Here is a 26,635-nt window from a genome sequence, read left to right as displayed (position 1 = left end):
CAACGTACAAAGTGTGAGGAAGATTTTTCCGCTATTGAATTAAATATGCGCCTTTGTCCGCCCCTCTCTCTCTGAAGGGTGATGATGATCATACTAGAACTAGAGGGTAAGCAAGACGAAGGGGACGACCGACGAGGCCGGTTGATGCAATGCACGGTGGAACCTACTGGTTGTCTAATATGCACCCATGTTGCACCGCTCGTTCCTAAGTATGTAGGATTGGCTCTCACTCTGAACTTATAAAAAGTGTGTGGATGCTGTGTCGGGCGGATCACGGTCGTCGGTAGTGGTTACGACGATGATGTTCGAGGGGTTCCTTTCTCGAAACGGGATTTCCCTTTCACGTTGGCGACAACTTGGCCGCCGAGTAAGAAAGTGAGAGTCCCACTTCTTGGACATACAAGATTAATGCTGAATTGTCAATTGACGGGATGTTCCTGTTGTTATGTTCCCTTCGTATCGTAAATTTTTATCTTTTGTTGACCATTTAAAGCCCAAAACGTTAACCCATATCCATCCTGTGTCCTATTTGTAGAACAGTCCTTTTCAAGCTAAATTAGAAATGATTTTTTTTTCCTATGAAAAGTTATCTGCACTTTCGTAAATCATTTTGCATTTTGTTGCTATGGGAATGTTGTGCATAACTATTATAATCGACTTAATTTGAGTTTATGTCATTTGAACTGTAATAACGGGATAAATGAAGGCAAATAGCTACCGCTCTGTGTTGAGAAGCGCCGATCAAAGAGACGCAAATTTTGCTTCGTCTGGAGAGAAACGCTTCATTTTTCAAGCACTGGGACCAGTAGATACATCATGTGGGGAACATGAACTGTATGTCATGTTGCACATTCCTGTCGGTATTTCTCCTGGATTCTTCTTCCTTGAGGAGATTTTTCCAGAAAATCCTTTCAAAATTCATCTATGGATTACTTTTCAAATTCTCATGGAAAATTTTCAGAGCTTCATTTTTATTTTTTTTATCTGTATTAACGAGATTTTTAGCCCTAGGCTAGTTCATCTCGGGACCCACACTTTACTTCCCTTCCGAAGGAAGAACTCACATTTTGCGAGTTTATCGGGAGTGGGATTCGATCCCAGGTCCTCGGTATTCAGAGCTTTAGAGGAAAGCCTCTTTAAAATACGTTGAAGGATTCTTTTACGGATAGTGCTGGGAGCTTATCTTCAGAACATTTCTGAAATTTTGTCGTAAACCAAGTTTTCTGTAATCGTTCCAGGAATTGTATCAGAAATTTCACTAAGATCTTCTTCCTTTTTGCTTGCTTTTACTTCAAAAATACTTACCGATTTTGGCAACACATATGTTTGTTAATTTTGCTGCCGTGGAAGTTGAAAAGAACACTCCAGACATCGCCATTAAGCACATCCTATGGAGATGGCCTAATTTTGATTGGATTGTTCTCACTTCGCCCTTTCGCCACCACACAAGATTACCAACAGTTGTGTACATTCATTTGATAGACTTGGATTTTAGAAACAAAATTTTACCAAAGGTTCGCCGGCATTGACCATACAAGCCCTCTTGATTCTGAACTCAATATGAGGTGTCCAAGAAAGCTTGGAATCAAGAATGACTCCAACGTTCTTTACCTGATCAGTCACAGGCCATATTGGCGACACCAACCCTCAACTATCTGAAGAGCGCTTCGCATCACGCCGAAAAGGATGCAAATGCATATACCGACTAACAATGTTAGGTAGTCGTCAGCAAAACCATAAGTAGGAAAATCGCTATTATTGAGTTGCCTCAATAGCGTATCGCTACGAGATTCCACAAAAGTGGTGATAAGACTCCCCCTTGGGGACATCCACAAACACTCAATTACAAGGGGCCTGCAACTCTAAACTTCGGCTGGTATACTTTAATACTAGAAAATACTAGAAAATACTATCCTAAAATCTGCATCCAAGCAAGCAGCTTGCTGGGATGAAGTTCAAAGTGAAACGAACGTCACCGTGTTTGGAACATAAAAATTTAATTGTGCCCAAAGAACTATTTTCATAGGAGAATAAATTGTGCCTGGGCGAGGAATCTTATGGGTTCCAGGCATCATCTCTCGTGTAATAGAGATTACATCTTGAAAGCCAACTGATTGTTTTCATTGATAGCTGCTGATGATCAATCGAAAAACTTCCGCTTATAATAGCGATTGTAACATAGATTTTGTCCGTTGCAGCTGTCTATACGGTATTGAGCGGCGGATTCACTAATACGCTTTCTTCTCACGATGATTGCCACATTCAGGCTTATTCTGCGCGGCGTGTGAGGTGAGACGGACGGTTTCGTCTCACGTGACGTGAGACGACTAATGTAAATCAAATGGGGCGAGTCGACTTTTGTCACCTCATTCGACTCGTCTCACCTCACACGCCGCGCAGAATAAGCCTGATTCTAGGTTAACGAATGTCCACTGTACAGGATGGACAAGGATACATTTAAGTGAGGTTTTATCAATAAAATCTTAGCTTGAGCCATAAACACATCATGATAAACTAGTCATATTTTCGGTGGTTTTATTTTGCATAATTCTATTTGAGTGACAATTAAGAAAAAAGCTGACTTGAGCAGTTTGGTAGTTTATTTTCCTCCACATTCCACAAAAAGCCTTCTCCGTGCATCCGTAGTTGATAGGTTCACTTCAACAACTTCTGGATCAATTTCGTCACGCAGTTTTGTTATCGGCATCATGGTTCCTCCAAGCATTGATCAGGGAACCACGCCGGGGGAATATGCATTTTAGATATTTCTAGCCACTGGATAACAAATGCACGCACAGTAACGGAACGTAGTTGGATTATTGGTTCCGTTTGGGCACACAACTGAAAGAAATCCATCCTCCAAATGTATCGTTTCGGCTCCCAGAGTGAAAGATCAGCGGCTAGAGAGAAGAATTATATTATTATTGATATAAATTATTACATCAACTTCACATTGTGGGTATGCCTGTTACTTACCATAATGCCTGTTACTAAATTCAAACCGAAACATATAAAAAGTAGCGTTGAACAAACTGACCCAATTGACCGAGTGGTAACGAAGTTGCTGACAGTTTGTTTTGGGAAGCAGAGCTAGTAGGATGTGCTTAACAACCACGATAGCAACAGCTGCTTGGATCTAAATCTATTGTCGATACTAGAAATACTAAGCAATACTATCGTGAGACAAAAAGTAGTATTACTAGAAAGTTTAGAGTTGCAGGCCCCTTGCTCAATTACCTAATCGCCGCTTGACGCAATGTCGAGAAGAGATGTCGGATTTTGAGCATTTGGTGAATCAAATTGGAAATCATTGGAGATATACCATGACCCCGTGCGGCTTCCACTATGGCATCGAAAGGCACGTTGTCAAAGGCACCCTCGATATCTAAGAAAACACCCAAGCAGGATTGCTTTCGAGCGAATGCCTTCTCGATATCGTAAAAGAGTCACAGTGGACTTTCCAGATTGGTAAGCATGTTGGTTCACATGAAGAGGCACGTTGGCCAGACGAACTTCACGGATGTGATGATCGACAATGCGTTCTAAGCATTTCAGAAGAAAAGAGGTCAAACTGATAGGCCAGAAACTTTTTGCTACTTCATACGACGCTCGACTCACTATCGGAATAAACTTTACAGTAATATCCCGCCAGGATTTGGGAATATACATACCTTGTAGAAAAACTGCAAACAAGTAGTTTTTTCAAAACATGTTTGAAATAATCAAATCCCTTCTGAAGCAAAACAAGATAAATCCCATCTGCCCCAAGAGATTTGAAAGGAGCAAAGCTCAATCGATTCTAAAGTTATGATACTCCGAGCTACTGCAAGAAAAGACATCAGGTTCATCCGATGATGTAATATCCACACATCCGGGGAAGTGTGTACTGAATAAACATTCAAAAACTTCCTTATCAGAAAAAGTGAAATCACCATTTAGCAAGTGAAGTTCGTTCACTTGAAAATTCTTAGATTTTGTTCAACCGACTAACTTCACTTAAACTGGAAGCATTTGTACAAAGGTTTTTCAGCCGAATTGTTCAGCAATCCGAAGAGCTTTCTGGTAGGCCTTACGAGCCGACCTGAAAGCCTCCGATCCAGCCGAACGTCGTCTGTTCCAACTTTTTCTACATTGTTTCCTGGGCTTCGCCAGATCAGAGTTTCCCCAAGGGGTTCCTCTTGTGGTCTGCGGAGGACAAGCTTCTTCAAAAGCTTCCACGATGAAGGCCGTTGTAGTAGCAACGGCATCATCTTAATCACCTGGAGTGTCAATGGATAGTGAGTATCCAAGAAATTTGGCTGCAACCAAATCGGTAAAGAGATCCCAGTTGGTTGACCGGGCGTTCCTGAAACGCAAAGTTTGCGAAGTAACATTCACATGTTCAAAAAAGATGTAGCGATGGTCAGATAAAGATTCTTAATCTAACACATGCCAATTGGTCAGCTCGTGACTAATTCTGCTAGAGCAAAGCGTTATGTCTAACACTCTCTCTCTAGCAGATACCATGAAGGTTGGGCGGTTGCCTATGTTAAGTAATCCAAGATCTGTACTACTGTAAGTATTCCATCATACTGGAGCCTCTCAAATTAATATCTGAACTTCCTCAGATGATCTGGTGAGCATTATCATCACTGCCAACAATTACCGGAAGGCCTTTTGAAGTGCAATATGCGATGACTTGCTTGTAAGCATCCGTAGGGGATGGTTCATCATGCAGTAAATAAACCAAACAATAAACGTATTTCCTGTTGAGGTTTTCAACAGATACATCGATTGTGATAGCACATACATCTTTACTGCCGTAATTCTGCAGTGACGTAAGCGCCATTCAAAATGTCGATATTTTTGGTACATTATATTCAATATCTGGTGTAAAAATAACACTGTGGTATGCCTGCTGTATTAGAATGCAAGATCTAGTCGCAATCTATCATCTATGGAAAGAAACTTAGAGGATGAGCAAGAGTTTTATGCATAATAACCAAAAAATGCGCCAAAACTATCAATGTCGCTTACGTCACTTTGCAGAATTACGGCAGTTTAATGGTTAGTTCAGAGATGAGTGTAGCAATGATTGCGTTGTTGACAAGCACACATGGTCGAGGCATGACTCGTTCGTTTTTACTGAAAGTAGCAAACACGGGTTCACACAGTTTCCTAGATAGAAATTCCCCTTACGAAAGTAAGGTTCTTGGACTAACGCCACTTGGGCTGTACCATTTTACATTAGTCTGCAAAGATTTATTGTTGTTGTTCTTTTTTGCTGAAGATTGATCTGAGCTATCCTAACCGTAGCCACTACCCAAATAAGGCAAGATGAAACTCTTAACGACTCTAATTTACACCTTAGAGTATATTGGAATTCTTCCACCTGAGCACGACTTCGTTTTTACTGACAGTCTGAGCTCTCTGGAGGCTGTTCGGTCAATGAATGTAACCGATGAAGCACTCAGCGTACCTCCTGTCTGAATGGAATATGCCAAGTCAAAAAGCTCATACATACATAATCACAATACTCTTGGTTCTCTTCACATTGCTTGATTCCGGGCAATGAGAAAGCGGACTCTTTGGCTAAGGTGTGCGTTAAAGAAGGCGTTGTTTGCGAGCGTTAGACCTTTGCATTGTCCCTGCAGAGGATCTTGATCAGAGGGCTGCACTCTATCATCCCACAAGTATCGAAAAGAACATAGCTCAAAGGGTTGGATTTAGATCACGATTTAGGCTTTCGGAGAGCAATCTCTGTGTCTGCGACGTGACTTACCAAGATATCGAACATGTCGTGCAGGGGTGCGATGCGATGAGCACCGAGGTTAGATCTGAGATGTACGAAATTCTTCGATGTCGTGGAATACAACATAAACACATTGGAAGAGACGTGTTGGCGGGCCTTGACTTCGAGTACATGAATCTCAATAAAGTAATTTCTTACTGCTGCTGACAGCACGGCGGCAACACAATACTCAGTCCATCATACACTACCCGTCATAAGTACGGACTCACAAAAAGTATTGCAACAATATTGCATCACCCTGACTCACCTCGATATCTCCAAAACCTGAGGACTTACAAAGATGCTGTCTTCAGGAAAGTTATTAAGAAGACCAAAAGCAACAACTTTTCTGAAGACGGCATTAATGTAGGTGTTCTGGTTTTAGAGATATCGAGGTGAGTCAGGGTGATGCAATATTGTTGCAATACTATTTGTGAGTCCGTACTTATGACGGGTAGTGTATGTGATACTGTCTGATGTCAACTTTCCGAAACTTTCATCGTAAGCTGTTTAGTAGTCCAAAAGTGTCGGAATTCATGGAAAATTACGAGGATTGTTTGAAAACTGGAATGTATCGTGAAAAGTAGTGAATAGAAATAAAGAATTACTTGGATAGGGTTTCAATCTGATTCCCACCATACTGAGCATCGAACAATAACAATCAGGGTTCGTGATTTTCGTTTCAACGACACGAAATATGTTATTCTCACGGCGGCGGGAGAGTTTATTTTCATAATTTTTCTTGAGAACCACTTTTTCCCTGCAGCACTTCTTTCAAGTGTAGCGAATAATAATAACTGAAAATCGCTTCAACCTGCAGATAATTTCTTTTCGTTCTGTTAAATTTTCACTCACAAAATTCTCACGAAAATCTTTTCAAAGCAAATTAACAAAAATTGTGCACGCGACGGGATTTGAACCTGAAACATTACTAAAAACATCCGCGACACGCGCACTCTATCCACACCACCACGCCAACCACACAGAGGGAGTAGAAAATTTACTGCACCAAACCAATCATGGTCAGCGTCATAGGAGTTAAGACAAGACAACATGATCGGCCGACAAAGGGCAAACCAAATTCTCGCAGCTTGGGAAGTGAGTGAAAAAATATTTTCACTCTCCTCTTTGTGCGGGAGTTTTCTCAAGCCAGATTTTCGCTGAAAATTGGCGTGAGGGTGAATTCTATTTTCGTGAGAATGAGCGAAAATTCCGAACGCTGATAACAATCAAGTTTATTCTTGCACCTCGTCCCATGACCAATTTGATTACTAATTCATAAATAAGGTTTCATATCATGAAAAAAAGGTTGTTTGCCAAATTCTACTTCCGTCTGATTTGGTCGCAAAATCAATTCAATTTCCGTCATAGCTTCTACGTGACACTATGGTACATAGGATGGCAAAAAAGCATGATTCAACCGTAGTTTCGTTAATATTTTTACCCACAAGATACGTCATCACAGTGCAACGAAGGAATCTTTCTTTGTAGTTGTGAAATACGATGTTTTGTAACAACTAATATTTCCAGCGCTATAGACTTCAGTCAACTGCTTTCTGTTGTATAACCATCGAATTGAAGCAGTCAACGCTGAATAAAAGGAAAGCTAGTCAAATACAAACCATAAGCTAATACACGGCTGCAAAACAAGCACCATACAGCTACCAAACTCGGTTTTCAGAAATAAATCACTTGTAACTGGGGCTGCCTTTACTGCACTCTATTCAAACTCCGGGAGATTTCCCGGAAGTAGTGAAAACTTGAACAAATCGAATAGGAGTCCCCACTAACAAAACAGCTGCTACTATACAGTACAATTTGTAATACAGACAAATCCACAAACTAGCAGCACTTTTAAGGCCGTTATGCGATATCATTACAGCTAGAAGCTGTAATAAAGAAACTGTTGGTATTCCATCACGGCTTGTCGGATGTAAACATCGATCTCTGTGCTGTGACATTATTTGGATTGCTTTTATTGCACTTTAATCCATCTCCTGAAGATTTGCCGGAAGATGTGCAAATCGAATAAGAGTCCCAGCCAATAAAACAGCTGCTTTTATACAGTACGTTTTGTAGTGTTGCCAAATACACAAAACAGCAGCACTTCGTAGCTGTTTAAAGACCATTCTTTCAGCTAGAAGCTGTGACGATGAACCTGTTTGCGCAACCACACAGCTTCTTGTTTAATGTAAACATTATTGCGTTTGACGTTTCACAAGCTTTTGCAGCAAGATGAAGTTGGGTAAGGTTTCTTGTGGCACAATTATGAAGCCTTGTTTGGAGTAAAATAAAACGGGATATTTTCTATGCTGATAATAAATATAGCAGCCGGGGCCCGTGGCGTAGTTGGTCACACGTTCGCTTCATATGCGGATGGTCATGGGTTTGATTCCCAGCCCCGGCACTTGCAATTTTTCGTCAGTTGCTTTTCCCCCGAGAGCAACTGACACTGACCCTCTTCTGAGCCCCATGGCTCAAACGGACCCGGATACCTGGACATCGGCGAACTGCTACTCATAATGGACCCCCCAATCGGACTGGAAAGGAACAACGGCCATCCATCATCATCCTTGTGCTCATCATTCTACTAGGTATAAAGTAGAAAAAGTGAAAGCAGCAGAAAGGCACCAGTTCGATAAAGTAGAATAAGAATCTAGGCGCTGTACAAAATGTAAGTGCAGTTGTCAATTGAAATTGCTCACGTAGTGCCCCAGTGGACAATAGAGCTGTAAATTAGGTTAAGTGATTAAGAAGAATAATAAATATAGCAAAGAGGCAGCGAGGACATCATCGGGAGCAGTGGATACGGATATCGGGAGTTCGATTTCAAGTACCGTCAATGTATCAATAGCCACTCGTGTTCCAATAGACGCTCACCGTAATGAAAATGATGTTTATTGACATAAGTATGTGCAATCCTACACATTTAAATGTAATTCGGCACGCATATTTTGAATATCCGCGATAAAAACATTGTATTTTCACAGGTTAACTTCATTTCTACGCTCGTGAGAGGCTATTGGAACACGAACGGCTACCCGTACACTGAGGGTACTTTAATTATTCAATTTTAAAAGCGATAATTCCAGTTCCACATGTATTGCATCACGGTATCCATTACCTAGTTATGTATAATCGATTAATTTGGGGATGCCGTATAACTATTATTTAACAACTTTGAAAAGGCTGTAAAAGCGCCTTCTCAAGATGTTATTCAGTTAGTGTTTACATAGGAGCATAGTTTATGGTTTATATTTGACCAGCTTCCCTTTTATTCAGCGTTGATTGCTTCAATTCTATAGTTATACAACAGAAAGCAAATGACTGAAGCTTATAGCGCTGAAAATGTTAGTTGGGAAGAAAAGAGCTATGACTTGGTGGCATAGAAGCTACTCGCACAGCATATACATATGGATTAGGGGCGAACGGGACGGTCGGAGAAATATCCGCCATTGCTCTGTTGCTACTAAGATTATAATCTCAGATTTTACTTCATATTATGTAACAAAAACTTATCATTGTGTATGCTCACTTGCAGCGCATATGCTGATTGTTTTTCAGCCTCGTCTGTGCGATAGAAGTTCAGATTACCATCTTCAAAATCGCGAGACAAATTGGTAGAAAGAGAGGGAAGATAGGAAAAACAACACGGCATCCCGTTTCACCTTAAGTTCGCCAGATTTATTGGTATAGGGCTTGCATAGAAGCTTCCGTCCATATGTACAACACAGTAAATCAGCATCAAACCTTATTGAGGACGCTTTGTTGTCGTTTACATTCACAATAAACATTCGCTGGCATCTTCCCGTGGATGAAGAAAACTGGATTGTTTACATTTTTGTCGACGATAAAAGTAAGTTATTTGATTAATTGATCAGGTTTTGCAGCATTCGATAGCAGTAAAATCCAACTTTGAAGTGTGACAGAGCTTTTGTGGGGTGTGAATTGAAGGTTGGTTCAACAAGTGGCGAAGTGAAAATTGAACGGTGATGAAGAACAATTCGGCTAGCTGCTACTTTGGTGCGGTTTCCTTCGTCGTACACAAAACGAGAAAAAACAGTCAACTCAATTGAAATTGAAGAAATTGAAACGTGAAATTTAGTGTAACTATTCACGCAGAAAAATCTACGGTAAAAATAACCATATTCGACGTAGATTCAAAAGAAATTTGACATTGTTTTGGCCACAATGAGAATGTATGATTGTTTTTACAATCCTGTATTATTGTTCCTCAATCGGAAATCTGACTGAAATAACAATAGTTTCAGGCTTTTGACGAGGATGTCAAGCTTAACATCTACGATATTATGGTACTTTCAAAAATAGTTTTCTTTTACTTTCAATAATATATTCATTAGAAAACAACATGCTTGTTTTTTTTTTCTCTGGGTTGTTATTAGTTATATTAAACAAGAGAAAAAAAAAATGTTCTTACAGAAAAATCAGGAAATCTCCTGATTAATCAAATTTACAACTTTTCACAAAGGTCTTACCTTGTCTAACGCATGCCGCACTAATTTAAATTAATTTTCAATTATGCTTTTCATGTACAACAGCTTTGCATAACTTGAAAGCTATCCATTTTCCAGCATTCGAAAAGTTGTAAATGCTTTTTAAAACAAAACATTCTGCTTGGTTTGACAGAAGTGACCAAGGGATTCATCAGTAAAACATTTGCATCAAAATACTCTGCTTGATTTTATGTTAATATTGTGGTTTTTACAATCCTATTCGATGCCGAGGGATTGCTCAGTTAAATTGACTTAGAAACAAAGTAGAAATATGTTAGTTTCCACAAGAGTCGCCACAAAACACTGGATTTTTAAATCAAACATAATTTCATATGGATTTTAAATTAGCAAATCTGTTTGAAACTATAAGAATTCACATATTTTCAAAAGAATTTCAATGTTTATATTCAACAAACGTTATTTTAGTTTCAATGTGAACGCTTTTCTGTCCGTGTTCGATTTCCAATGCCAAAGAGGTTGATTATTGATAGTCTACATCTTTTTGCTTCCATCCAATAAGGCATTGGCAAAGGTAAGTCGGAAAATCTGTAATTGATGTGACGGGAATTAGCGCATGGGACGAAGTAAATTTTTACCCTTACTAATTTTAAGACATTTCGTCACAGGTTTTTACAACTCGTTGCATAAATAACTATTATCCATCAATCTTACAAATGAAAGATGTATCAGCATAGTAAATGCTTTATGACCAAGATTCAGATTGAGGAGTTCTTCGAAATTCTGCGGAAAGCTTTTTAAATTTATACTGAACTTTTAACATTAGTCACACTAGTCTTACCCTACTTTGTTACGAGAATAGAAGTGCATACAAATTATAGAGACAGTCTCGTTTTTTTTTGTTGTTCTTCAAAAAGATAGATCTAGTTAAAAATCCGTTATCCGTATATTGCCTATCCTAATTACATTTCACATTTCAAGAGGATACTACCTGTCATTGTCAAACAGGACAATGGGGTATTTACTTGCTCGTTAAATTAAAGGCCTTGTTCTGAGGAGACACTACCAGATTGGTTCAGGTCTTCATACTTTTTCCCCCGAATCAAGGTTGCGACCATTCATTTGCAAAGATTTACATTCATTTGCTATTATCTCAGTTCAGAAGCATGCTATCGAAAAACAATGTATGGATGAATTTAACCTTGTAGTTTTATCTGAAAGTTTCTCGAATAACATTGGGGTCACAAACGTATACCAAAGTCGTGAGCGAGCTGTGAAGGCAACTCTCCACGCGGTGAATATAAATTTCATTCACGCTGTGGAGAGTTGCCTTCACAGCTCGCTCACGACTTTGGCATACGTTTGTGACCCCAATGTTATTCGAGAAACTTTCAGATAAAACTACAAGGTTGAATTCATCCATACATTGTTTTTCGATAGCATGCTTCTGAACTGAGATAATAGCAAATGAATGTAAATTTTTGCAAATGAATGGTTGCAACCTTGCCCCGAATTACACAGAAGAAAAAAAAAACAAGTACAAATCCGTTGCACCTTCTAAAACAGGTTCCAACGACGACGTATTATGCACCACTTCAAACGTCTTGGCGTACTCCAGTCTCTTCAGTCTTCAGTTCAGTTCAGTAGATCACCCCTTCCGGAAGTACCGTCCTACTTTTTAAATCTAGATTTAAATAACCATTAACTGATCCCGAGCAACAGAAGTAACGCTCGCGAATCCTTTCTTCATATTTCAGTTCGTTTTTTTATTGTTCCGGAATACAATAACCTTTCCCCCTTCCGTCCCTACTCGGTGCCGCTCGGGTGGGTCAAATTGCGTTAGCTGTATGTATGTGAATGCGAAGCCGAGAAAAAGACTTTATTATTCCGGCGCGCAGTACTATAGCTCAGAACGAAGAAGATCTTAAAGAGATTCGGAGGAAATTGAAGTAGCATCAGTAATTACATCTCTCCGCCTTTTGCTAGCGTCACTCCTCTTAGCTACAGGTCCCTTCCTTCCGTGTCACAGACGGCGCAGCAGATAGGTTAGGAGGGTATACATTCGTTACTAACTCTCTTCTCTATTTCGAAACTTCTCACTGTACTGGTCGGTCGCTGGTTGTCGTCAGTCACCGTTTGTCGGCGTTCGTCTCCGGCACAACTAGAAAAACCGTTTACACTCCAGCCGTGGACTTTGAGTCGGGTTCCTCTCTCTGCGTCTGCTACTGGTTACGGCTTCCCCAGAAAGGATTTAATTCATTATTATTCATCAGTCAGTCATCAGCCGGTAAAATCGGTTCAATCTCCCCTTGGGGTACTCGGAACACACAGTAAAGTAAAATGGGGAAAATGTGGACAGTTTTGAAGCACTCACTCGACCCTTCTGCTTTAGGTAACAACTGTGGAAGCGGAAAAGTACGCTCTTATTCAGCAAGAAAGAGTGAAAGAGCGGTAATTTTAAAAGGTTCACGAATTTTGTAGGTGTGATTATACTATGCTATACGTTGGTGAGCTCGTTCCATACTATTACTTGAAAAATTTTGGCGGGACCTGCTAAACTATGAGCATGTAACGTGTCTTTTTTCACTGCATTTTTAATTGTTTTGAATTGTCTAAAAACTATAAAAGTTGTATGAATAACAACTTTTATCTGGAGTGTTTTGTATGTCCTATGAATAACACTTTTTATGATAATCACGGAGATGTGAGGGTAGGTTAGGCTTCCACTGACTTCCTAGTTTCTCTTTAATCAGGGGATCATTTATCCCCAGGAATACGATCAATCCAGTCTCCCCTAGCAGTTTGCTTTATGTGTGTATATTACAGACTGCGCCTGGGGTCCGTCTGCCTCGGTCGGTCCGGATAAACTTTTTCTTTCGTTCTTGTTTTCAGGTTTCTTTTTTTACGGAAAGAAATCCTTTTTCCATCACACCCGAAGACTGATGCTCATCCTTTCTTACTGTTCTTGGCAAATGGAGAGGTATGAAATTGTGATTGCAGGTATTGATGAATTTTCTTCTTTTCATCATTTAAAATCAACTCATCCTGAGTGCCTTCTTTGAAATCACGATTGCAATAAATTGATTAATGATGACCTTCAGTTTTCAAGAAGGCCACCAAACCACCTTAGATGAATCGATTATTTCTTTTGGCTTGTGCCCGCATTTCAAAGAAGCTACGACTTCCAATTGGAACGAACTCTTCAACGAACTGAATCTATTCGCATTCCGTCCATAGGAGTAGTTTCATCTGCGCTATGTTTTATGCAGTCCCCGGAGAGCTCGTGCCCTCCAACAAGTTGGCTCGGTCCGCTGTCCGTGTCCTTTTATTTTTTCGTTCGTTTGGCTATTGCTTCTTTGTTCTTCTCTCGGTGGTGGTGTTGTTGGATTCTTATTCTTGACGGTTGCTGTGCGTAGGATGCTGCCATCAGGATGAACAACACACCAAGAAGGATTCCGTTCATTTTTCTTTCATGTGCTAGCTTTCTAGGTATTGGTGCTGCTCCTTCAGCTCAGCTCAGCACGAAATAATTTGTGCATTTAATGGTCGGGTTTCCTTGGTCCGTTTCTACCGGATTTTCCTTCGTTTTTTTTTCTGGTTCCTCCCAATGAAGAGGATGAGTCTAGCGAACCCAGATGGTTTTTTATGTAGGTATTTTTGTTGTTTTGTAATTTTGTGCGATTTCCTTCGCTGATGCTGATCGGGCTTATTTTATGGTAACTTTAGCTTAGTTTTGTCGCTTTGTAGACGGGATTTTTGGCACACGCTAAGGTTTGTTTTTTGTCAGACTTGTGAAAAGAAGTTCAAGGTTGCTTCTGGTCTGATTGTGAACAGATGGTGATGGCGTCGAGCAGGATAGAGCGGTGCTTGTCTTGAAGCACAGCTATGACGTGCAGTTTTCCTCAATGTTTCTTGGAAATTCTTGGGTTGTTGCGAATAATTGTGAGATACAGGGTGACGAAGGGTATTACCGGCAGGTTTATTCTCTTCGTCATGGGGGTTTTTTTGAGGGCCGAATTGCCTGAAATTTAGGCATATGACTCAGCTTGGCTGAGAAGGATGTAAGGCCAACTGTGAGACCTACAGGTTTCAAAAATCCCCCATGACGAAGAGAACAAAACTGCCGAAAATACGTAAGTTCCCCTATGTTATTTCTCATATACATTTTCGATACTTGGACCAACACTTTACGTACATTTAAAAGACTGGCATTCAAGGGTGATGAGTTCAAATCTCATTTGTGATTTTTTTTTTCTCTATTTGTGCATAAGTCTTTTTAAAAAGACACGGACACGTTTAATGCCTATTAATGAGCTATTCGCTCTTTGAAGGAAGCACGACACTAGACAACGGACTAGCATCCAACGCTCAGTGGCACAGCCGAAAACTTTTCCTGACAGCTGCGGCGGGAATCGAACCCACGCTTCTCAGCACGATGCGACTAAGTGCTTGGTGACACTAGCCGCACAACCACGAAGCCACATTTTATCTACACTTTGTCAACTAGGCTTCGCAGTTTATTGCTCACTGATCACTGATTTGATTTTCATGAATGTTGGTGCCTGGGAACCTATTTAAAAATCAATTTGAAGTTTGTATGGGAGAGATTTGTCGAATCACTTCTCGTCGCATTTTGTACTGGGCGGAGCTGTCAAGCAGTTGCCCAGCTGTCAAAAGGTGATTTTGAAAAATCTCTTTGAAATTGATTTTAGGTACCAAAATAAAGTTCTAAAAGTCTGAAAAAAAATCATAGTGGCTCAGAAAAAGTTGACTAAGTTGAAGTGAGGCAGGCCAAGTCTCAGTGAAGACGTAGAGCCATAAAGAAGAAGAAGAAGAAGATGGTGTATGTTTTAAAGCTGGTTACACATATGATAAATATTCTATTCAACTTGATCTATGTATTGCTGATTGAAGAGGTTGAACAAGCCATACTTCAGACCAACATCCAGCTGTCATTGTAATCAGCCACTGACACACTCAACCAGCCAATGTTCAGCTAATACTCTCACTGCTCAGCATTCATCGTTACTTTATAAGTGTAGAATTAGCATGTTAAAATACAAGTAAATACAAAAAAAAATCGTTACTTTGGGTGGCTATCTCAGTCTATATGATTGAAACAGTTGACTAGTTTGGCATAGAACTCCTGGTTATCCCCCCTTGAAAATGGTCCGATACCCGGAACGGGTTTCTCTCGTGAGTTCGTGAGTTGATTGAAGACAGTTATTAAGCCTTGTCATTCTGAGATTTCTGAATAATGTTATTTAGTACTTTTTAAATTCTCCTACCTCGTGGTGTTCGTCAAATTATATTTCTAAAAATTTACTTCAGAATTCTTGAAATATTTACTATTAAAAATCCTGGATCGTATTCTTGCTGAGTTTCTGAACGCTTTCTTTCTTTCAGAGTTTATTGGAAACCGATTTTTCACTTTTCTTCAAATTCCGAAAAATATTTTAAACATTCCGTCAACAATTATTCAAGGAATCACATAAAATTTTCTCTAACATTTTCCCATAAAAATAATTTAAAAATTGGATGTTTTTTTTTTAGAAATTAAGCCAACAGCTCTCGTTACTTCGCATGGAATTGCTTAAGAAAATCTGTTAACATGCTTCTCTAGAAATTCTCTAAGAAAAGTCCTGCTGGAATTTGCGTTTTTTTTTCATGGTACACTAAAATCCCAATTTACGCTCAAAACGGGGGGTAACTAAATTGGGGGCGTAACTTGGGAGCGTAAGTTGGGGGGGAGGGGGACACTATTTGGTAATTAGTGCATAAATTGGGGAGCGTTTTTTCAGTTTCAGGATATGTTCAGAAATTACAAAGTTTCTAACCTGTGAAGATATTTATTTACAATCAATAATTTAGCAGTTTTGCTAAGTTAAGTGGTTCCTAACCCATGGTCATGAACCATGAGAATTTCTCAAGAACCAAAAATGTGAGGATCAGTATCTCTAATGTAGATCAGTGTTGGTAAAAACTCAAATCTTCAAATCTCATGGTTGAGTTGTTTCACGCGCGATTCTTGACTCACCAAACTCACCGCCGAAAAAATCATGCATGAGTTGACTCATGTTTTCACTCATTGCTTTATTTCTTGGTATTCTTATTATTTACATCGAAGCTTTTAGGATTATATGATAGAACAAAAGCAAATCTAGTGTATAATAACATTGAATGCCGTTCAAATTGATTTGGGTTCGTTTTAGAAGCGAATGAGATTTCGGCGCTTGACTCGTGAGAGCGAGATTTTGCATAAAAATCTCGCGCGTGAGAAAATGATTCAGAATCGCGCGCGAGTTTGCTCATGCATGAGTGGTTCATGAGTGCGCTTTGAGTGTGATTTTACCAACACTGATGTAGATATGTCGAAAAATCAGTAGATTCCAATCTCTGGTCACGAGCCACGTGAATATCTCAAGAACCGCAAATGTGACGGCGAAATGAAAATGTTTTTCGAATTCTACGCCTTTGGATCAACTTACTTGAATAAAGCCCAGTGATTCCCAATATGACGTCACATTCCACGGGAATTTCTGAAGCATCAGAAGTGCTAGAGAGTATTGTAAATGATTTGCGATTGTACATCTCACCAGGGAGCGATTGTTCATCTCCACAAGGGGCAGTATCTTTAATACAGATGCATATCAAAAATCAGTGGTTTCCAATTCATAGTCACGGGCCACACGAATTTCTCAAAAACTATAAATTTGAGGATAAAGTGAAAATGTTTTTTTTTATTCACGCCTTACGGAGCATTGATTACAATTGTTTTCGGGTGTCGTTTTAGTCTAAAAATAAATTCAGAAATTACAATATGGTTGTGTTGCTAAACTCAGTGGTTTGCTCACTAGATTCTTGAGAAATTGGAATGGCCCGTGACCCCAGCTGGGGAACCACTAAAATTTGCATTTTGCAACGCCATTATACTGTGATGAATGCCTCTTGAGACGTAGAATCTGAAAACCTTTTTCACTTTCTAATCGCACTTAGAAAACTTGAGAAATTAGCATGGTCCGTGGCCTCTGCTTGGGAACCACTGATCTGTGCAACACCACTTTATTGTAATACATGTAATGAACATGCTCCTTGAGACGCACTGTTTTATTTTTTATTTTAAATCTCATCTGCTTCAGATCTTGCGAAGTTTGCGTGGCCCGTCACTCAAGATTGGGAACCCCTAAATTTTACAATGCTGCTAGTGGTAACCAAGCAATACACATGGTTACAAAACAGTTACGGTAGCACATGTAAGGGTTGCGCAGTAAGTTACAGTGACTTCTATACCACAACTGCTCGGGCCTCGGGCCCCCACAATCCTTAATCCGGGCCTGCTTAAATCTAACCATTTTTGATGGCATGCCTTGATGTGATTTTGATGTGCTTTTCAAAAATTTAATCAAAATTGCACGAATAACTCAAACCCGGGTAAAGGTGAATGGCAAACCAAAAACAAAAGAATAACAAATTTTATTGTCATAACTTATTTTGTCATTCATGAGTTCTTCATAAAGAGCTTAAAACAACATGTGAATAGCATAATATGATATCATATCAAAATATTCCATTCGCTTGTCATTTTAAAATTTGGAAGAATAACTACATAATGTCTTATTTTGCTATCATAACAAATTTTGCAATTGGTGAGATATTATTGACCTTTTGCGAGTTTGATGAACTCGCAGTTTTGGCGCTTATCAAGAACAACATAATGACAAAATTTGAATTTTGGTTATTCTAATGGTAAATTTTGATATTTGTTTGCACTTACTTTCCATCCAAAAAACTTATAAGCTTTCATTTTGTTATTGGAATAACCAACTTAATATACCCTTCTTTTGGATGACAAGGGAATAACTAATTTTGATATTGTTCTATTTTCAATAACTCAACAATAATATATTTTGCAATTCTGTATCTTAATTTTTTTGTTCTTGGTTTGCCATTGTAATGTTAAAATTTGACATTCTTTAGTTATTTTATCGAACAATGTCAGTTATTATTTTAGCCCTTTTGTCACTTATTTCAAACAAACCAATGACAAATTTTACCATTCAGTAATTCTTTTAGAATGGTAAAACTTGCAATTGTTTTGTAATTCTTTTCTGCCCGGGATTAGGCACCATTACATATTTTACTCTTAATATACCATTAACTATTATATTGTATATTTCAAGCATAACGGTGGTTAAGTTCGTTTCGTTTTGAGTTTTTAATTTCCACAAAATAAACTGTTTTTACATTGATTGATGAACTTAAATTTTATTGAAAAAAAAAAGAAATAGCTCATTTTACCTTTCATCTGCTACTTTGAAATAATAACTGAATCTACCATTATTTTAAAATTGAATTTGAACAACTAAACCTACCATTATATTGATCGCCACATAAACAGCTAAATTTGTTCTTATTCTGTTATCAATAACTCAAGAATGTCATATTTTGTTATTCACCGATAACAGTTAATTTCGGTCTTATTTTGTTATCAATATCTCAATAATAACTTATTTTGTTCTTCAATTTAATCCGCATGCTTTACCATTACTTTGTTATTACAATGGCAAAATAAGTTATTTTTATGTTTTTCTGCTACCAAAATTGTGTTATTATTTTTGTTATTTTAACTCTTATTTCAAACAAACAAATAACACATTTTGCCATTCAAACATTCTGTTTTAATGGTAAAATTTGCCTTTATTTTGCCATTAAGCTCTACCCGGGAAGTGATATAGTGATATGATATCAGTTTTTGTTCTTGTCGAAATATCTGGAAATTTCTACAGTTCATCAGAATTAAATAGAACATATACACCCAAAGAGATGGCTCCAGGATAGTGAAATGCCATATGTGCCCCATTCCGCTAAGAGCCAGAATCACAATCTAGCGAAACTAAATTAATTATTCCAAAACGAAGCATTTCCGACACATGCTGTCTTCGACAAAGTTGTTTGACATCAGCAAGGGCATCTATTGCTTAGAACGTAGTAGTTCGCAACTCGTCCGCATAGGTGGCGCCACCATCTAACTTCTTTGTTTTACGTCCTAGAGACTTGGCGTTTTCGGCAAAGTTATTTATTTTGGCAAAATAAACAACTCTTTCTCAGACGTCAAAATTCCACAGCGTACTGTTTTCGAGTTATTGAATAAATAAAAAACAATCAATAATAAAACAGTTTTTAAGCTAATTTTGACATTTTTACCAGAAACCATGTGAGCTTATTTTTTTTTCCTAATGCGTATGTGTGAAATAGTGTGAATAGTAATATCTCACAAAGCGCAAAAAATCGCAACTTCATATTTTCAGCAAATACGAAGCAATACTATAGGTGAACGTACTGCCAAAAATTTGGAGAGGTATTATTTCATATAAAACAAAATCTGTACAGATGCTAAAAAATCTGTATAATACAGATAATTCTGTATACAGGGTGTTAGGTTCCTGAGTGCAAACTCTTTAAAGGGTGATAGAGGACCATAAAGGATAAAAAAAATGTTCTACGCATATGGTCAAATCTCAACCATTACGTAGTTATTGAACTCCCCATGTTTTTTACTCTTATTGCCTTAACTGGCTATAACTTTAAAATGGTCAAACTTATCGCAGTTTTTTAACCCTTATTCGAAAGATTATTGAATTTTCTATCAAATGGCATCTTTGAACCGACTGGTTTAGTTAAATAACTAAGTGTCTAGAGCAAATAGCTCAAAAGTAGTGTGTTTTAATTTGTTTTTGTCAATTATCTGTGAAAAATGCGTAATAATTTAAATTTATTTCTTTGGCAAAGTTGTGACCCCTGTTCTACTCTACAATTCGTTCTTTGACATCAAACTTCTATCTCTTATCGTTTTCTTGCAATTTCGATATAAACGTCGCATTTCAGATCATCAATTAGCAATCGTCATGGTAAACACTTTTTTGCGCACTGTGCAGAACATTTAAATGAATATTGCAAGAAAACAATAAGAGTTAGAAGTTTGGCGTAAAAGAACGAATTGTAGAGTGGAACAGGGGATAAACTTTGCAAAGAAAGAATTTTAATTCATTACGCATGTTTCAAAGATAATCGACATAAACAAATTAAAACACACTATTTTAAGCTATTTTGCTCTAGAAAACTTAGTTATTTCACTAAACCAATCGATTCAAAGATGCCATTTGATAGACAATTCAATAATCTTTCGAATAAGGGTAAAAAAACTGCGATAAGTTTGACCATTTTAAAGTTATAGCCAGTTAAGGCAATAAGAGTAAAAAACATGGGAGTTCAATAACTACGTAACGGTTGAGATTTGACCATATGCGTTGAACAATTTTTTTCACCATTTATGGTCCTCTATCACCCTTTAAAAAGTTTGCACTCAGGAACCTAACACCCTGTATATGGCATCCCTGCCTGGGAGACATACAAGGGATAGACAAAATTTTCACTTATCAAAAAATGTTCAACTAGCTGTAACTTTTCGAAAAGTGCATTAAATATTCTCAAATTTTTACTGTAAGTAGATCAACTAGTTGTGTATCAGTGGACAAAATTTGGAAAAGATCGGGCTATTCTGCACGAAGTTATAAAGATTCTAGAAAAAGGTATATTTATCCTAAAGCTAACTTTGAGCTGCTTTATCTCCGGATTCAATGAACCAAATGCAATGAAATTTTGACCATTTATGACTTACATAATGAACTCTGAAAAACGTTTGACATAACATTCAATTTTTAACAAAAGAAAAAGTTATAACGATTTCATTTATTTCACGTTTTTTCAGTAAATTGGTCTATTTTTATTATGCATCCCATAACCTTTTCAATTTATTTGCGGCTATGTTGTTACGTTCCTTCAAAGCACATTCAAATATAAATCAATTAGAGGGAAATTAAATGAACTATAATTTGCATCTTGAATTTTGAATCAATGTTGAAGTTTTGGATAATTTGGTGTTATATTAGAAAAAAATAATCTAATCGTTATAATTTTCTTCCGTGCTAAAAATGGTTAAATCAAAGGTTTTTCATAGCTCATTATATAAGTCATAAATGGTCAAAATTTCATTGCATTCAGTTTATTGAATCCGGAGATAAAACAGCTCAAAGTTGACTATCGGATAATTATACCTTTTTTAAGAATCTTTATAACTTTATGGAGAATAGTCCGATCTTTTCCAAATTTTGACCACTGATACACAAAAATGATGAACTTACAGTGAAAATATTCTCAATATTTGATGCACTTTTCGAAAAGTTACAGCTAGTTGAACATTTTTTGGAAAGTGAAAATTTTGCCTGTCCCGATCATTTTGTCTATCCCCTGTAGCAGTAGAATCTTTGGGATGGAGATTTGGTGAAACTCCCGTGATATTGTGATATCCTGATTAGTTTGCCACTTTGAACAGTTGGGTAACAAGTTCAAAGTTTGTCTGCGTGTCATCAAGCTATATGAATGGTGTTTGATAAGATTATTCAACAGTTTCCAATTGCCCATAGTTAAAATTTAATAATAATTGTGATACCGAAATATAGTGATATTTAAATTTTACGAATTTATGTAAGCATCAAAGTAAAAACTGGTTTCTGATGACCAATTGAAGCAAGTCCATAAAACTCCCAAGATTTGATAATCGATACCCTTCAATGATCACATCGGGATTCGGGGTTCATTGGCCCGCCGCTGGACCATCAAAACTCCCATCGAAAACCAATAAAATCCGAATCGTCCATATCAACGCGCCCCAACCTGGTTCATTGCACCCGGCGCTGCATTCTCGGACAATTGAGTTCTTCTCGTGAAACGCGTACATAAAAAGGGGGCTAACAACTGCCTCCTTTTTCGGCGTGTTTCCACCTTCCCTCTGCCTACGCTGGCTGACTGGCTGGCTGGCTGGTTGGGACCCCAAAAGAATCATTCCTTCTGCCAGTGCGCGTGAACCTATACTTAACCTACAAAGTTGATTGCACGCTCTGCGCAGCGCCAGCCATCAAACGACACAGGATAACAGCAGTTGCAAACTTGTAGCAGGATACCAACAACCTCCAAAAAGGGGGGCCCCACTCACTAATAAACAGTTTCATCTCTACATCTAGAGAGGGGGAGAAAAGATAAAAAAGGGCTAATAAAAGAACGAAACTTACCACGCCATTGTCCATGCCGCCATATGGAGACTGATAGCCTGCTTTTTCTGGAAATGGACACAAAAAAAAGGACAAGGAGAAAGAAATTAAAATCATTTCGAAAATATCACAAGAAACACCTTTTGCATATCCCCTCGGCTCGGTTCCTCTCTCGCACACGACGCACTCGCACACACATGATCACACATCATCCAAGGCGATTTAAAAAATCAATTCTCTTTTCTCTATTCTGTGGGTAGGTACGATTGGTGGAAAGCCTCGAAAAAAGCCATCTGCTCACTCGTCGTGGTCGTCGTCGTCGTTGATGATGATGATACGCATCGAAAATGTTAAAAAAAGAACCCAAATACAGCCATCCTTTCCGAAGGGTACCTACCCAACTACCTACCTACCCAGACCCACTAGCAACATCATCGTCGAGCGACCCAAAGCAGCAAAGGTCTGATGACTGCCAGGAATAGCAGCCGCCACCGCCGCGCCGCGCCAACAAGGCTCTGGCTCTAGAAGCTCATTGGCCGCGCCGGCGGGAATCGAAGCGGTCGATCGGTCGGCTGGGTAAAGTGGACGATTGTTGCTGGTTGGAGGAGTGATTTTTTCGGAGCACATTGCACAGTGGGAAAATGGTTGATAAATTGGCTGAAATTGGTTGATCTGTTAAATTTCAATTACCACTCAGCTAAAGGCCTGTTTAGACTATCGGATTTGTCGGTCTGATTTGAGTGACTGCTTGAAAAAATGTATGAAATCGAAATCAAATGTCACTCTAATCAGACAGACAAATCAGATAGTATGTAACAAATACTACATTGGAACCTTATAAATGCACAACGCCCCACGTTGGGCGCCAATGTAACAAATAAATTGAACCCTATAAATGTTAATTTTATTTTCCACATCGGGCCCCACGTTTTGAAACTAGTGGGATACGAAAAGTAAAATAGAACATTACAAATGCACAAAACACAAACATGCAACAGATAACATTAATTGTGCCCAGTTATCTAAATAGATAACGAAGTCCAATCCTAGGATGACGAGGTTTCATTATTGTTCTTGGTCCATCAGCCATCCTAGAATTGTATTTTGTTTGGCAGTTCGCCTTTTAGTTTGCAGCATTTGTTGCTGCATTCATAGCTTGTTTTGGTCTAGGAATTTCTAATCCTAGCACTACAAATGTACATTAAAATTCAGGGACAGATGTACAAACCTTAGTATAACATACAAAATAAACTGACAAAATGTCCACAACAATTTACAAACGTAACACACTCCATGCAACAATCGAAGAATTTTCCATGAATTGGAGAATGCAATTCATGGAAAATTCCTTAATCTACTTTACAACGTATCAACTATATTACAAACGTAGCACACCACCAGCAACAGTGGAAGAATTTTTCAAGAATCGAAATCGCGATTCTTGAAAAATTCTAAAACACTCCTATTTACCATCGTTTCAAGTGGTTGGTTGATGGCAGCGATGATCATTCTATTCGGTGTCACCAGACTAACTAAATTACGTAAGCCAAACGCTTACCAGATAACTCCGCGAGTTAAATTGCCACCAGGCAAACTTCTGTGCAAAGGAATTTCTGTAGCAACTATTAAAAAAATACCGAAGGCATCTTTACAATGAGTAACTCTCGCTGAGACCGGTCCACTGTTTGCACCTTGTCTTTAAAAATGTTTAAGGTGGCGATTTTCTGAAAGTCCTCTCCAAAAAAGTAAGGAAAATGCATTGGCTACTCAAATTGATGAACCCCCCCATTTTTGCATTTTCGCAAGAAACCTCGGAAAAAATATCAATGTAATTTTCAAATTAATTGTCGCAAAAATTTTCAAAGTTATTTCCATGAAAGGAAAGAAGAAAGCCAAAAAAAAAATCCAGAAGAAGTTATTTCCGGAATTGTTTAAAGATACTTTTTTGGGAGCTTTCAGAAAATCTTCTAAAACAAAACTACTTAACCAATTTCCGAAGAAATTTCCAAACGAAGTATAGAAGAAATTGCAGAAGTAGTTTTCGATAAAATTACATAAGCAGTTTCAAAAGGCATTGTCGAATCAATTCCTAAGAAATTGCAGGAGCAAGATTTGCTGAAGGAACTTCCATCGGAGTTGGCGAAAAAAATCCTAAAAATGCCTAAGAGATTGAATGTTGAAATACATTGTTGGATATTTTTTTAGAGATATTTTAATGAGACTTTTAGAAAATTCTCATAAAAAATTCCAAAAAAAAATCAGAAGTTCAGAAAAAATGCTTTAGCTTCTTCCGAAGAAATTTCCAAACGAAATTGCTCAAATAATTACAAATGAACTGTTCATGATATTGCATAAGCAATTTCAAAAGGAACTGCCAAAGAATTTCAAAAGAAATTTCAGTAGCAATTTAAAAAAAATCCGAAAACATCTTTACAATAACTGCTGAAATATCTACTGTAAGTTTAAAAAAACTAAGAATAAAAAAAATCTAAAGAAATTGCCGAATAAAAAATCAGGAGGAATGGCTAAAACATATACAGAAGAAATTTTCAAAGAAATCATTGGAAAATTTTCTATGGAATTACCACAAGAGTTGCCAAGTAAATTAAAAAAGAAATTTCTAAAATAGTTACCAAATAAATTTCTGAAAGAAATACTGAAGAAGTGCATGCCTTTCACGCCAAGGATTTGGAAACGAATCTCACTAAGTTCCGAGATGAACCAGCCCAGGGCCATGGCGACCTCACGGTAGCGCAATCACTGGGTTAGTCCCTGCTAGTCCCTGGTACAAATTTTTAAAATAGCTGGTGGAAACCAAGTTTCTGTATTGCCTCAAAAAAATTTCTACAAAACATCTAGTGAAACTTCATGGATCTGGAAATTCTAATAGAAATTGTTTAAAAGATGTTAGCAGTGATCTACGATGGATTCCTGCTGGAATTTCTTCTATCATTTGCAATATTGTTTATTCAGAAATTTATAAAAAAAAGTTTTGGCAGAAACTCCGGACTTAAAATTCGTCCGAGATATCTGTCGATTTGTTGAGAAAATCTTTGCAAAACTTTTTAAACTTTTGCTAGAAAAATTAGGAATTGGATCTTCTGTATTTTCCTCAGAGTTTTTCTTTGGATTTTATCAGGAGTTTGCCATATTCGCCTCAAGTAAATCTTGCTAGAGTTTCTCTAGAAATGTTCCAACAGATGTGACTTTCGATTTGACTTTGTGGAAAAATGAAACTCCAGAAATTCAAAAATTCTTCTGAATTCCGACGACAGACATTTCTGAAAATGGAAAAATTCCGCGTGAAATTCTTAAAATTATCTTCAAAAACATTCGGCTGTGACAAACAAGAATATACCAACAATTTTACTAAGAACGCCCAAGAGAATTCAAGAATTTTCAACCGAAATAAACATAAATATGCAACTATTTGACTCTCCATTTTGCAGAAGTTTAAACATTCGAAATCATCCAGGCTTTGTCTAGTCCTCCTCTTGTTGGCGTAACGTCCTCACTGGGACAAAGCCTGCTTCTCAGCTTAGTGTTCAATGAGCACTTCCACAGTTTTTAACTGAGAGCTTCCTCTGCCAATGACCATTTTGCATGTGTATATCGTGTGGCAGGCACGAAGATACTCTATGCCCAAGGAAGTCAAGGAAATTTCCTTTACGAAAAGATCCTGGACCGACCGGGAATCGAACCCGTCACCCTCAGCATGGTCATGCTGAATACCCGTGCGTTTACCGCCTCGGCTATATGGGCCCTTTGCTTTGTCTAGTATTTCCGTTAAATTATATTGTGCTATCTTGTTCAGACTTATATTAAAATAAAACAAATGTTAACAAGTTTTGGAGGTAGTTTGATTTTTTTAGATAACTGAAGCACAGACAAACAGGCGTAACACTTGTGAAATTTCCATCGGCCACGCTTTTAACGATCATTTTAAATTTTCATAGTTGTGGCTTTCACAACCAGAGGCGCGCGCATCGTTTTTCTATGCGTTTGACGTTTCACACTAGCGCCTTCTGTTGACGATATTGCACAACACAGTGATTCGTGCAACTTTTCCACCAGGTGATGGTAGTGTGAACTGGGCGATGGATTTCCATGAAAATCGTTCAAGGTGTTACGTCTGTTTGTCTGTGACTGAGGTCTTTCGAACCAGAAACGCAACATATCAATATAATAAATTCATATCGTTAAAATTAAATTACGATATGTTTCTTGTAATCTTTATTTTTTGTAATTCATATTCTTATTCATCAAGTCAGATTTTTTGGGGGCCC

General features: G+C 38.1%; 1 protein-coding gene across 10 annotated transcripts in view; it reads right to left on the bottom strand.

Moving 5' to 3' along the window:
- The window catches only part of LOC109416248 (protein daughterless), a 198,618-nt gene that overhangs the window by 78,370 nt on the left and 93,613 nt on the right, over positions 1–26,635 (bottom strand). For all 10 annotated transcript variants that reach the window (XM_062849882.1, XM_029871533.2, XM_062849880.1 and 7 more), the window contains one exon: positions 22,371–22,417. In XM_062849882.1, the coding sequence (XP_062705866.1) occupies positions 22,371–22,385 (15 nt within the window). In that variant the 5' untranslated portion in view covers positions 22,386–22,417. The remainder of the gene's footprint in view (positions 1–22,370; positions 22,418–26,635) is intronic.

This window comes from Aedes albopictus, chromosome 2 (genome assembly GCF_035046485.1).
Source record: "Aedes albopictus strain Foshan chromosome 2, AalbF5, whole genome shotgun sequence".
In the NCBI taxonomy this organism is placed as follows: Eukaryota; Metazoa; Arthropoda; class Insecta; order Diptera; family Culicidae; genus Aedes; species Aedes albopictus.
The sequence above is the reverse complement of the archived record's forward strand: the minus strand, read 5'-3'. Positions and strand labels throughout refer to the sequence as shown.